The sequence below is a fragment of the Patagioenas fasciata genome, chromosome 25 (genome assembly GCF_037038585.1).
Source record: "Patagioenas fasciata isolate bPatFas1 chromosome 25, bPatFas1.hap1, whole genome shotgun sequence".
NCBI classification, from domain to species: Eukaryota; Metazoa; Chordata; class Aves; order Columbiformes; family Columbidae; genus Patagioenas; species Patagioenas fasciata.
This window is the reverse complement of record NC_092544.1, coordinates 1,908,091-1,921,553: the sequence shown is the minus strand read 5'-3', so window position 1 is coordinate 1,921,553 and position 13,463 is coordinate 1,908,091. Positions and strand designations below refer to the sequence as shown.

Here is a 13,463-nt window from a genome sequence, read left to right as displayed (position 1 = left end):
TCTGCTCACTTTTCTGCACTCCCACAGCTGCACAGAATGGATGAGCAACTGCAGAGAGGAAACAAGAACAGTCTGAAATATCTGCTGTAGATGCTAAACCTCTTCTTCTCACAGGGGACGTGGCACTGGGTGGTATTTTTGAGATAGAAAACCTCGCTTCATCCTGTTTCCACTCACGCTGGATACGCTGACATTGTGGCCTGAAGCGAATTAAAAACACAGCCCAGCCTCGTGCTGCGGTTTTGCCGCACGGGAGCGGCAGGTTGGTTGTGGCTGCTGTGCGGTGGGACGGGGTTCGTCGGCGTTTCGGGCGTTTTTCATCCAGTCCCGCATCCGCTGCACCAGATCCCAGCCCGCAGCCCTGGAGCGAAGCCCTAGTGCTGGGGGGGCACAAGGCTCCTCAAAGCAGCACACCCACCCCCCTGAGGACCCCCCATTGATGACCAGGGGGACTGATACACGGATTTTGCTATTTTTGCAGTCTTTTATTTAAAGATACAACAGTGACAGAAGACAGCAGAGCGTGTGTTTGCACAACTAGCAGCGCATTGATACCGGTGAATTCTGCCCAACGAGCTGTGCACCAGCTTCAGGTGATGCAATAACAGGCTGGGGGTTGAAACATAGAGTTACTAATTTTACCCACCCCGATAAGAGATATCTCAATAGCAGAGCGGTTTTCAACTAACAAGTAAGAGTGTACCCAAAAAGGCAAACAGATTATTAACTAGAGCAGACCCTGTGCCTTCAGTCAAGGCAGAATTTTCTAGTTTTTAAGCCAGACCAGAGCCCATCGGCAGCCACTACCACCGTGTTTGGCTCAGGGGCCTGGGGTGACACCATGGGCAGGGGGCACCTGCACAGGCCACCTTGTTCCTGGGACAGGGACGCACCAGAGTGGGTTGGATGGCAGCCTGGGCTGAAGTCAGAGAGACAAGGATCCTACCAAGCGCTGCAGGAGAAGAGGCTGCGGAGCACCCAGGCTGCTGCTGACCCCCAGAGAGAAGCCCAGACACCGTGATTCAGGAGCAGAATCACCCCCCACGCCATGAGCTTCACGAGCGGGGCCAGAGTCACCTGCCCTGCGCCGTTGATGTGAACTTTGCCGTCCAGTTTCAGACAGCTGGCTTTCATGGTAGCGGGGCAGCACTCCTGGTAACAGGCAGCCTTCACCCCGCTGGCACAGACTGGTTTGGCGGCCTTGCAGGCTCTGCTACATCCCGCCATGTAATTCAAGCCTGTTTTCTTCATCTGGAAGAAAGAGAGAGTCGTTATCCTGGGGTCTTGCCAAGCCTTCAGTATTTGCATTATAGGGATGCACTCAGCTCACAAGCTGCTCTTCAGCCCCAGGGCCCTACCTCACAGAAGTCTTGCCCGACAATGCATCTAGCAACAGTCTTCTTGCCTTTGAAACATCCATCCCCGTGACAGGAGAACGCTGCACACACTTTCCCCTGTAAAAGAGGATCAGATGCTGTATGTTTATCAGCTCAGAGATCAGAGCTCCCAGGACAAGAACTGAAGCTCAGACAGCCCTTCCCTCCTGGGGTTCCCTTCTCTTGGCCAGTGCTGTCTCAGGTATTTCAGATACAGAGAGATAAAGACTAACAGGACTGTGTCTGAAACTGCAAGAAGCTTTAGTGAAACACAGGCATAGCAAACAAGTTTCAAAGCTCCTTTTCCTTCCTCTTAACAGGGATCTGCAAAGATAAACACCTTCCTTTGTTCCCCTTCCAGAGGCAGGTTTTGACCCCATAACACAAGTGTGGGAGGGACCTTTCCCTCTCCCCCCAGCTCAGATGGGAGCTCAGCTGTCCCAGTACCTACATTTCGGGGGGGAGCTCGCGGGGTGGTGGCCGTGGTGGTCCTGGGTGGTGCGGTGGCGGGTGGCAGGTCACCTGCAGACACAGGAGGAGCCCATGAGGCTGCACCCAGGACAGCTTCACCAGCACGGCTCACACTACAGCCGCAGCGGCTGGGCCACCCCATCCCTCGCCCCAGCGCTGAAGGAGACGCGGTGATGGCACAGCCAGCCCTCTGCACCGCGGTTGTGCCCACCCCTGTCCCCTCCTGCGCAGCAGGTGAACCCTGGGGCGTTACCGTAGGCGCTGGCGTTGAGGCGCAGGCAGAGCGCGGAGCCGCAGCAGTCCAGGGCGCAGCGCTGCGCCGTGCCGTTGGCGCTGCACATCTCCGCGCCACACGCGCTGCTGCACCGGGCCGTGTAGTTTGTGCTGGAGAAACGGTAAAGCTGCAACAGGGAAAACATACCGGGAGTGTGAAGACATTCCATGACAAAGGAGCAAAAATAACTGACAGACTACAACTGAGAGAGGGGAAACAGGATCCTGACACAGACTGAGCAGCGCACTGTGGATTCCCGATATAAAGGGAATCACAGCTCCTGCGCCTCCAGCTCGGCGAGCGCCGTACCTCGCAGTGAGTCTCATTCTGGCAGGTCACCGTCTCGTTGGCGTGGGCTCTGTCCTGGTAGCACCTCTCCCCAGAACACTGGAAGCTCTGGCAGGTGAGCTGGAGGGACAACACACCAGGTGTCACTGCGGTGCCGTACCCAGCCCAGCTGCGCTGTCTGGAGGGGCTGCCTGAGCTGCTCCCCGCACCCACCCAGGAGATGCTCTCACGGGACTCCAGGCTCCACGAGACACCAGTCAGGCCAGACGCCATGTCCGTGGGGCTGTAACAGCCCGGTCAACGGCCATCGCCTCTCCTTTCCTTACCGGTGTTTCTGCTGTACCATTCACCGAAGCACTGGCTGCCACCGAGGCCGTGGTGACCACTGAAGTGTTGGCTGTCACTCCAGCATTGGTGACCACCAAAGCATTGGTGACTACCAGGGTGTTGGTGACTACTGGGGCGTTGGTGGCCACCGATGTGCTGGTGACCACTGAGGCGTTGGTGACCACCAAAGTATTGGTTGCCACTGAAGCATTGGCAACTACCAGGGCATTGGTGACCACCGAAGCATTGGTGACTACCGGAATGTTGGTGACCACCAAAGTACTGGATGCCACTGAAGCACTGGTGACTACCGGGGTGGTGGTGACCACTGGGGCATTGGTGACTACTGGGGTGTTGGTGACCACCAAAGTATTGGCTGCCACTGAAGCACTGGTGACTACCGGGGTCTTGGTGACCACTGAAGCGTTGCTGACCATCGAAGCGTTGGCTGCCACTGAAGCATTGCTGACTACCGAGGCATTGGTGACCTTCGAAGCATTGGTGACCACTGAAGCGCTGGCCACCACTGAAGCATTGGCCACCACTGAGGTGCTGGTGACCACCGAGGCGTTGGTGACCGTGTTGTGCTCTGGAAGACACAAAGTTTCCCCTTGGTGAAGGAAACACCAACCTCACTCCCAGCAAGCCCTGAATCCCCTCCTGAGACTCTGCATGGGCCAAAGTCATCTGCAGGAAGCATCAGTCACACTGTGGTTGGGATATGGATGGCACTAAGTGACAGGATGTCCAAACCAGGGTCCGTTTCTAGCCAGCAACCAGGCCACCAGAGACAACAGGCCGCTGCAGCAGCACTACAGATGTCACAACAGCTTCTCCCTCCCCCTTCCAGCCCTTCTGCACGTGGAGAACAGGCTTTTCTGGGATCAAAACCTTGAAAAAAGGTTCCTCAGTGCAGCTCCATCCCACAGAACACAGCCTGGAGGGGACAGGGACAAAGTCCCTGTTGCACCACGCTGCCTTCCCCCACTCCCCACAGGAGCCCCGAGTTTCCCATGGGGTGCAGAGCTCACCTGCGGTGGCAAGAGGGTCCTGGCCGCAGAGGTGCAGAGCCAAGATGCAGAGCAGCAGGCCTGGAACAGAGGGAGACGGCTGAGACCAACAGGTCTGTTGAAGAGCCTCCCCAGCAGCATGAGCAGTTCATCCCCGAAACACCAAATCCAGCTCCACCAGCCTCCCAGGGTGGTGGCCACGTCCCCTGGGGAGGCCATGGGGAGCCCCACGGACACACCTGAGCTCACACTGGACCCAGGGGACCAACCTGGCTGCAGAAAGACCCCCCACCCATCAAGAGCCCCAGGGAGCCGCTGGCACAGCCCCGACACTGGGGCTGCTGCAGCAGAACCCCCGTTACCTTGAACAGGAGGGACGAGCCGTGGGTGACCGGCCATCTTCATCCACCTGCAACTTCACCCACCACCTGGCAGGAAGAGCCACGTCAGAGCTGGGCAGCAGGAGGGGACAGTCCCCAGGACACAGGCCCAGGGGCACGGCGCAGCTGCCAGCGAGCGGGACCCCGCGGGAGCCGGTGCCGCGGTTGGCGTGGTTACGCTCCCCAGAGCACGCAGAGCTGCAGGGTGGTTACGGATGACGCCTGGCACCCGTTTGCTGATGCTGTTGCAAATGAAGATGTGACCCCCCGGCAGCAGCACCCACCACGGCAGGACCCAAACCCACCAGCCCTCAGAGCGGCAAGAGAGACTCTCCCTAACAGTTCTTGCTGTGGAGGGCTCAAGTCTGGTGTGAAAAATGCCCATTTCCAGACTCTTGCCCACGGTTTCTCTCCCCTTCTAAAGCGTGGCAGCCACCACCCCAGCCAGGTTTGGACACCCTCACTGCGCAGGGTGCCAGCCCAGCCCAGCCCTAGGGCAGGCGAGGAATGAGCACCCACCAGAAACAACCCCATCCCGAGGAGAACAACTCACCCCAGGGCAGGGAAAGAGCCAAGAGCTGACTCGCCCCGTCCGGCTGCACCCCGAAGCCCCGGCGCAGCGATGCGGTGTGTCCGGGCACCGACTGCAGCCGCTGTACCCACCGCACGGGCTCGCAGCCGCTGCCAGCCCCACCCCTGCCAACCGCCGCTGCGCAAACCCTCACCGGGCTTTGTCACCTGCTGCTCCACGGCAGCTGGAGATGCAACCAGCGCAGCGACAGGAGAAAAAGGGCTGTTTGAGACCAGAGGTGTCACACCAGCCAGCTCCGTATCAAAATGAAACCCCAGGTGGGGGGCTGGAGGGGGCACGAGGAGCGGCCAGAACGCTGGAGAAACCCCCACAAACTGCCCGCACAGCCCAGCGTAAATCAAGCTCTGTTATTAACTTCCTGGAAAAATCCCAGCGGCCAAACCTCCACAGGGAGACAGACCTGAGGTAAAGCAGCAATACAAGGCAAATAAATCTGTTTTGCAAAGGAGCCCAAAGAAAGCAATAACACTTGTATAGTACAGGACCACAACTTGCTGTCAGCATGCAGTGTTCATGTTTGCTGTACAGAAAGTCAATCCTCATCATAGAAGTCTCAATCAGAACAGGAATAAGAGAGAAGCAATTGTTTCTAACAATTCAAACTGCATAAAAAGCATTTTAGAAATAACCCTAATGAAATCTCTTCCTTCCAGCATATGAAAGGAGACAAGTTTCTCAGCACTTCCTAAATTAAAACCAGTTTATTTTTCAAGCTTTTTTTTTTTTTTAATATAAAATAACGTCACAAGTCTGCATTTCACAAGGGGCTTACTAGAAAGTGATTCTATAAAGTATCCTTGAAATCTATATTCATGCACATAGAAAATCCAGAAACTGAGTACGAGTCAGAGCTGCTGGCGCATCTCCACTTGCTTTCCGGGTGTGAAACCCTTCACTTGGGAAAAGCTACAGCAGCCCTTGGCGTTTCAGGTCTTCATAGGTCTTTTTATTCACCACGTTCCCACTGGAATCCTCGTACTCCTCCTAGAATGGAATGAACAGTGTAGGGACACCTGGACAGTCTGACTCTGGCTGTACTACAGCATTTGAATTGTAGCTGCGGCAGTGCCTGCCGAGCACAATGTCCTGCCAGCTCCCTCCTCTCACACAACAAAGGTGACAATGGCTCTGTGAAGCTTTTCTCCCCAGCGTGCAGGGGACTTTCAAAATTCTCCTGACAGAGCCGGACAGTTCACACAGGGTAAAACGGGGTTCCCACGTGCACAGGACTAGACACAACCAGATGTGTAACATCTCACCTCTGTATCGGGCTGCCATCTCTCTGAAGCCTTCTGTTGTTTCAGCTTTGCCCACACTGTAAATACAAAGTCATTCAGGATCTGATGCCACCTCCCTTGAGATAATAGCTTTTAGTCTAGTAAAATATACACAAGCTTTTTCTTTTTTATAAACTTCTTGTTAAACACTCTCATTCAGCAGCCCAGGAATGTGTCTGATATTTGTATCACAGACAAAACAGCTGGCAACATATGAACACTTTGCTGCAATCCCAGCAAGCGGCTACTCACAGGTACCCACCGTAAAAAAGCCGCTCTCGTGAGAGCCAGGAGGGACAGTCCAGGGAAGGATCATCCCACACACCCCACGTTTCTCACCCTCTTCCCTGAAACTAGTCTCTGGTCACAGGTAAGAAACAGTTTTGGCAGGAGCTAATACGAGTGTTCTTATGCCACGTTTCACTACTCACAGGAGACGGCGTCCTCGATCTGCGTGACGTTGGCAAAGTGCGCGGTGTTGGGAATGCCCAGGCAGCGCATCCCGTGAGCGTGCCGCCACTCCTGGGGGAGAGGCAGGAGGTCAGGGCGGAGAGAGAACGCCCACAAGGCCAGGGACTAAAGGACATGTTAACATCTGGGCAGGGTGAAACAGATACTGCCAAACTACAAATCAATCAGTCCTAAAAACCTTTATCAAAATACTTTTTCTGTATCTTAGACAGTAACAAAACACTGGCAGTCAACAGGCACTCTGCACCAAGCAGACCTGGATACCGCAATTAGTGCTCAAACAAGAACAGAAATCTGCAGAACGATCTCAGTATGCCCTACGGAATCGATAGTTCCAGTTGCACAGCCCTGCAGCACCAGCCCAGACCCACATTTTGGAAATGAGAGAAGTGCAACTCAGGCACTCCAGTGATGTCCTGGTTACTTACTGTAAAGATTACCAGAGCACAGTACTGACGGGTTTGTAGCAAAACGTTACTTACCGCAAAGTGACGCTGAAAGGCTTTGGGCCCTCGGTAGGTGTAGTTACCACAAATCTCACAATTGTAGTTGATGTTTAAACCATGTAATTTATATAACCAGTATGGGATCGGCTGACAAGCAAAGAGAAACAAAGATCAGGCCAACGACAAGGCAGGTTCACCCAGAGGAGCAGCATGGGGTCGGTGACACCTCCCACTTCTCCAGACCTGATGATCTTACCTTGCCATCCCAACCAAGAGGCAGGTTTTTAGGATTATAAATGATTTCATTTTCTTCATCCTCACTCTCACTCTCACTGATCTGCTCTTCCTCCTCCTCCTCCCGCTCTTCCCCTGTCCGCGCTTGCTTGCGCTGCACGTTCTCGTGCGTGAGGTGTCTCTGTTCCTATGGTGTGAGAAAAGAGGAGGAATTGTTCACACAACACATCAGCAACATCAGCAGCATGAAACACAAATTATCTACGCTGATGGCTTCCCCAAGGGAACATGCAGCCTCTATATCCAAGTCTGTTCACAAAAGCCCACCAAATTATTAGCTAACAGAAAAATAAATCTAATCCATCATTTTCTACTTACTGACAGAAAAAGCCACCTGCTAACATGCACTTTAAAACATAACTCTGGACACAAAAATAATTCTGGGCATGCTCTCTATGACAGTATCAGTTAAAGATGTAGACAACCTTCCAGTCACTATTTAGCAGTTCTGAAATAAAAAGCTCCAAGACAAAATTAAATCCTTACCCCAAGAACTTCTACGTACTCATAAATCTGAGCTTCCAGGAACGCAAGATCTTTATTTCTTTCAGTGTCTCTGGAAAGATATAAAGAAACTTTAGGAAGTTCATTCCAGAACTGCAAACATCATGTGTATTCTGAACGCCTGAAGACGTGTGACTTGTACACAGCAAGGAAACAGAAACAAGCATCAAACAGCTCATGTGAGCTGAACTGCACACGAACCGTTCAGCTCTGACTTCCATTTGGTTCAGGACTCTTGGTCCAGCGTGAAAAGCTTCTAATACTCCAAGAACCTCTGCTGTGACTACACAAGAGTGACACCTACAGAACACCTCACACCCCCAGCCTCAGAACCACCTTCAGAACTCACCTCTTGCTTCCTTTTGTCTTTGGGTTCTTTGCAAACAAGGAAGGATCAAGTGATTCCAGGGATTTGCCTTTAGTGCTAAACAGTCTCTGAGCACGTTCTTCCAGAGTCCTGTGGAGAAGGGAGGAGATGAGTCCAAACCATAGTTCTGCATTTCCTGAGAACCAGTCGAATTCATACAACAAAACTCTAAGTTTAGCTTTTAAAAGTTCATGAGATTCCCTGTTATCTTTGTCTTCATTCCTTAAGCCAAATTACACAAGAGACTTCAGCACAGGACACTTTTTGAACCAGCAGACTGCAGCATCGCCCGATTGGTTCGCCATGTTTTGTCTTTCAAACATCAATAAAGTAATTATTGTACAGAAGAAACAACAAAACAAGTATCCCATAAAGGAATGCAAGACAGGAAGACCTCAAAACTGAAAAGGAACTATAAAAAGACTGCACCTTACCCGCCACATTTCAGTCCGAGGGCCAGTAAAGCTGATTTTAATCTGTCCAGTCCCAGGGAGGCCAATTCCTGTTCAATTAAAGTAAATCACAGTAAGAGAGAAGCTATCAAACAAATGCAATATGGATGTATGTCCATCATTAAAGAAGGAAAAAACCCCAACAACAAACAACGAAAAGCATTCAAGAAAGGACAGTCAAGAGTGCCCCACTCCTCACTGAAAACACACCTCCCAGGAGGAGAACGCGGAGAGGTCCAGGTGGGCTCCAGCGTGGGTGAGGGCACTGCTGGTCTCTTTCTGCCAAGAAAGAACACACACAAGATCATCGTGACATCCTACACTTCATGGAATTTAATATTCTAACCTCAAGAAAAGCCATTCATTTCACAGAGAAAAGTTACCTTGCTAACCTGAGCGCTGGAACAATAGAAAAGAGACAAAATAAGCAAACCTTAAAAAAGGGTTTGTTTCAAACTGGCTACATTGGTTTTCAAATTCAAGTTAGCATTCAATTGCATCTTTGTGGCACTTCGCTATTAGACTCAACCTCAGCGATGACTTTACAGAAATGATTCCCAGAAAACCCATCCCAAACACAGAGCCATCCACGCGGGCTGAGCGACTGCTCACCGGCCAGCCAGGGAACGTCCCGTTTTCCCACTTCTTCTCAAACTCAGTCTGAATTTTCCCAAAAAGTTCATTCTGGTCCAACAATGGTTTCACTCGATCTGTGTATTCCTGCAGGTATTCGAGAAGCATCTCAAGGTACCTGGCAGAATAACCAAGAGCACAGGTAGTTCAGTATCAGCCTCAAACGTGTTTCTCTAACTACATCTTTGGGGAGTAATTACCCTCTCATGCTCCACAGGGAAGTTATCAAGACAATGACAGTTTTCAGCATGATTTCTAGATGCAGTAGTTACAAGGATAAAGGTCCTTCCACAGAGTAGAACGTGGCTTTTGACCTTTTTACTGCACTGCACGTTTTCTCAGGGCTCAGACACACAACTGAGTCACTATAGCTCAGTGACCCGATTTATACGAGTTAAGTTTGACTGATAAGTGTTTAGCTGCTAAGAATATAATTAAGAAGCAAATTCCTTCTTATCAACTGTCATAAAAGCAGCAGGCAGGCAAACAGGCTCACCTTTTATATTCAGCATTTTTTCTCTCCTTGGGAATATCGAAGAGTTGGTCAAATGTAGATAAGTAAGTGATATAATCCAGTTTCTAAGGACAAAAAAGTCGGATTCAGACTTTACACAGGTGCAGCCAAATCAACATCCAGTCTGCAGCTGCAGCCACTCACCTCTGAAGATTTTAGATTTATGTACTTGAGATAACAATCGTGCAGATCCAAGTATCGGCCGTACCCTTCCTCATCGGTGAACTCCACCAGATCTGCAGGAAAGATCGTGAAGAGTTTTATGATGAGCTTAATCTTCCCTATTTATTATACCTATACTCTAGAACTTGAAAAGGATTAACCACAGACTAATTGATGCTTAAGGAAGGTGTTCACAGTGCAGGTGGGATGCTCACTGATCAGACACCTGACTGCACTGCTACTGTGGGTTATTCCAGGGGCTGCAGGTCAGAAGAATTTAAATGACAAAAGAACAATTTTCAGAAGTCATTTAACAAAAGCGGTCTACAAAACAGATCAAACAACTGATTAAATGATGCCTCTCAAGCCACCACCATATTTTCCTTTAAAACGACCTCAGAGAAAAGCTACAATCTTACTCTGAGCTTCTTCACTTGGGTTGTCTCTGGCCTTCAACAGTTCCTCAAACTCCACGGACATGGGAACACAGATCTGCAAGAGCAGACAGAAAGCACAGAAAAGTGATTACTTCAGCTAATGTCCCAGAATAATTAACATCCAACCACAACAGGCTGCAAACAATAGAACTGCCAACTGAAAAGGCATCCAAGACGTTTTTTCACCATTACTTTTGCACTAAGGGAAAAAAGTGTGACTCCAGCCAGCCTGAGGAAGGCAGGACCAAGTGCCAGTTCAGCCACAGAACGTTCTGGAGCTGATGTCCCACAAGCAAAGAACAACATCAGCATCTCACACCCTCTCCTACTCCACTGCTCCCACTCTGTGCTGCAGCACTCTGAACCTTCAACATCATCTCAGGTGATGGTTTAGTGTACTTCATACTTGTACATGAAGGCAATTACACTGGAAAAAAAACCCTGTTTATTGCAGGGATGAGGTCCAACAGACCACAAACCACCCGTTCTTACGAAGAAGGTAACGACTTACCTCATTTGGATGCTTCCGATGAAATTCCTTAATTTGTTTCAGCCTGTTGTAGAATTCTGCGAATTCATTTGGCCCTGAAATGGCGCTGAGTTCTTCCTTCCGTAAGCTGCGAGTTCACAGAAAAAAACAGATCACAAGTAGGAAGGAAAACACATTGATACTGATAGAATCTTTCTCCAGGTCTAGCGCTGCATTTTGATCCCATACAGGTACAGCGAGACCGACTGCAAACCTCAGACGGTCACATTGGGTGTCACAGCCTTCACTTACGAACCCTCAAGCCAACTCGCGGCCTCCCCAGAGACTTAAACCAAGAAAATAACCAAATGTGTGCAAACCTCATGTGCAGCCTGGGTCGTGCTCCAGCAGGTTTGGTCTCCAAACCTCGGTTCCTGTCTCACACACCAGCATTACTGCTTATGTATTTATAACTAACCTAAAAGAGCCCTGGAACTGACCTGCAGGGCACATCCCGCAGATGTGCAGGCGTCTGCACAAGCACTCACCCGTCCTTGTCGTCGTACAGGTCCCTCAGGTTGCCGCTCACTTCCATGTATCTCTGAAAAAAGAGAAAAAAAGCCCCAAATGCCCCCGAGGACGTTACGAAAGCCAAGAGCCGCCCCCCCCCGGGCGCCCGGGTATCGGCGCGGCCCCCGCCCCGCACTCACGTCCTGCATGGCCCGGGTCCGGTGGTCCGAGTTGATCTGGTCGCGGAGCTGCAGGGAAAGAAGCGGGGGGAGCGGGGTGAGCGCGGGCCCGGGCCGGCCGCCCCCCAGCCCCGCGGCCCCGGGCTCACCGTGGACTTCTTGGTGAGCATCTCCTTCACCATCACGTCCATGAGCCGCTCCCGCTCCTCATGGTACCGCCGCTGCTGCTCCAGGATCGTCTCCATCCTCCCGCGCCCGCCCGGAAGCCGCCGCTACTCGCTTCCGGTTCCGCCCACCGTAAAGTTCCGGTTCCTCCGGTGCCCCGCAGGAAGGCTCCGGGGCCGCTCGCGCCCGTTCCTCTCGGTTCCTCCCGGCTCCCCACGGTGCCTCCCGGTTCTCGGGGGTCGCCGCCCGGCTCGCTCCGCGCCTGCCCCGGGCTGCCGGGCTCGCAGCACCGTGGCCGTGCCCAGGGGACCCGTCCCGTGGGAATCCCCCCGCAGGAACCGCGGCGGCACCGGGCGGCTGTTCCCTTCAGACCCGCCCTGGGCGCCAAGCGGAGATGGAGCCGGCGCGTCACCCACACTTTGCCCAACGCAAGGCTATAATTAAATTTTAACTCGTAAATAAATTATTCGTATTTTTCTACCACGCGTGATAAATTAAGCCAAAAGAAACAACAGTAAAATTGAGCTTAATTCTGGCAGACAAACTGATCCTGCCCTGGGAGCAGCCCATTCACCGTGGAGAGGGCGAAGCGGCGGTGAGAATATCGGCTTTGCTGCCCCAAAATGAGTCATTTCTGCCTCACGAATGCCCGTCTAAGAATAAAAATGGAGATAAGACTCTGAACTTCGTGTTCCTCCATTTCCCTTTGCGTGAAACTTCATCCCTGGGAAGGGAAGGAGTGGAGGTGGAGCAGCGTCCCCTGCAGCCTCTTCGTTTTGGGCTGCTGGGCTGGGAGCGCAGTGTCCCCGTCCCTGTGGTGTCCCTGTCCCCTGCTCCACACATGGGGCTGTGCACCGGGGGGTGGCTTGGGGATGGTTTGGGGACTGTTTTGGGGACGGTTGCTCTGGGAGCGCCGCTCTGTCCCCGCAGCCCCTCGTGTCCCAGCAGCCGTTGTCCCTGCGGCTGCAGACGGAGTGGGGGGACGTGGCGCAGTTCTCCTGGAAGGAAAAGTGGGATGATGGAAGCAACTCACCTGAGCTGGGCTACCGCTCCCTCCTCACCCCCCGGGGACCTTCGCAGCTGTTGCCTGGTCAGAGTGGGGACAAAGGGACAACAGAGACCAGGGGGAGCATTCACAGGACACCTGTGGGGTTCAGTGTGGCTGTAACCACATCCCCAGCACCGGACACCAGGAACAAAGCAGAGCTCTTCACCCCTTCACACCAACCCTGGGACTGCAGCGATCCCTGGAGAGGAGCCTGTGGCTGCTGTGGGGCTGAGCCCGAGCCCCCCGCCTCCCCCAGCCCTTCGGAGCCACCGCCCGGTCCCCTCTGGGGACACAGGAGCAGCCAAGGCAGGTCCGTGCTTGGTTTGGGGAGCTCGGAGAAGGCATCACTGCTGCGCAAACTGTACCCAGCCCAGCAGCAGCTCAGCTCCCCGTCGGGGAAACTGGCTGGAAGGAGAACAAACCCCTGGAAGGGAAACTGCTGCCCGCAGCGAGCTCGAGCCGGGAGCACCGGCTTCGTGTCCAGCACAGGATGCACACAGCTGGCACGTGCCCAGCAGCGAGCAGCCGGCGTCACCGCAGAGCTGTGCCCTGGGCCACAACACGGGGCTGCTCCCAGGCACCGAGGAGCAGCACGTCCCGTTCTCCTACCATCCCCATCCCTGCCCGAGCCCCACGGCTGCACCAGCCCACGGCAGGGCCCTGCTCTCCCGCTGGCACGTGCCCTGGCCTGGAGCAATCAGCCCTTTTGGGACCTCACAGGGCTGGGACAAGGAGCAGCTCAGACACGGGTCTGCCTTTCAGGGCTGTAAAGACTGTCCCCAGTTCCATAAACCCCATCCTGGCCCCATAAAACTCA

At 53.0% G+C, this 13,463-nt stretch overlaps 2 protein-coding genes across 2 annotated transcripts; both read right to left on the bottom strand.

The window, feature by feature from the left end:
• Positions 1 to 510: 510 nt before the first annotated feature.
• On the bottom strand, positions 511 to 5,253 carry LOC136112315 (uncharacterized). Its single transcript, XM_071799019.1, has 8 exons — positions 4,109 to 5,253; positions 3,768 to 3,827; positions 3,138 to 3,325; positions 2,431 to 2,529; positions 2,101 to 2,248; positions 1,828 to 1,898; positions 1,359 to 1,454; positions 511 to 1,251 (listed from the first exon to the last, which is right to left on the bottom strand). The coding sequence occupies exons 1-8, from the start codon at positions 4,149 to 4,151 to the stop codon at positions 943 to 945; spliced, it is 1,014 nt and encodes a 337-aa protein (XP_071655120.1). The 5' UTR covers positions 4,152 to 5,253; the 3' UTR covers positions 511 to 942.
• Positions 5,254 to 5,404: 151 nt separating this feature from the next.
• Positions 5,405 to 11,742, bottom strand: SF3A3 (splicing factor 3a subunit 3). The gene is made up of 17 exons (XM_065857130.2): positions 11,583 to 11,742; positions 11,455 to 11,502; positions 11,293 to 11,345; positions 10,787 to 10,892; positions 10,258 to 10,330; positions 9,821 to 9,912; positions 9,659 to 9,741; positions 9,142 to 9,280; positions 8,740 to 8,808; positions 8,512 to 8,579; positions 8,060 to 8,167; positions 7,693 to 7,762; positions 7,169 to 7,333; positions 6,949 to 7,059; positions 6,427 to 6,517; positions 5,978 to 6,033; positions 5,405 to 5,702 (listed from the first exon to the last, which is right to left on the bottom strand). Exons 1-17 carry the CDS (start codon positions 11,676 to 11,678, stop codon positions 5,625 to 5,627), a joined length of 1,506 nt encoding a protein of 501 aa, XP_065713202.1. The 5' UTR covers positions 11,679 to 11,742; the 3' UTR covers positions 5,405 to 5,624.
• Between the last annotated feature and the right edge of the window lie 1,721 nt (positions 11,743 to 13,463).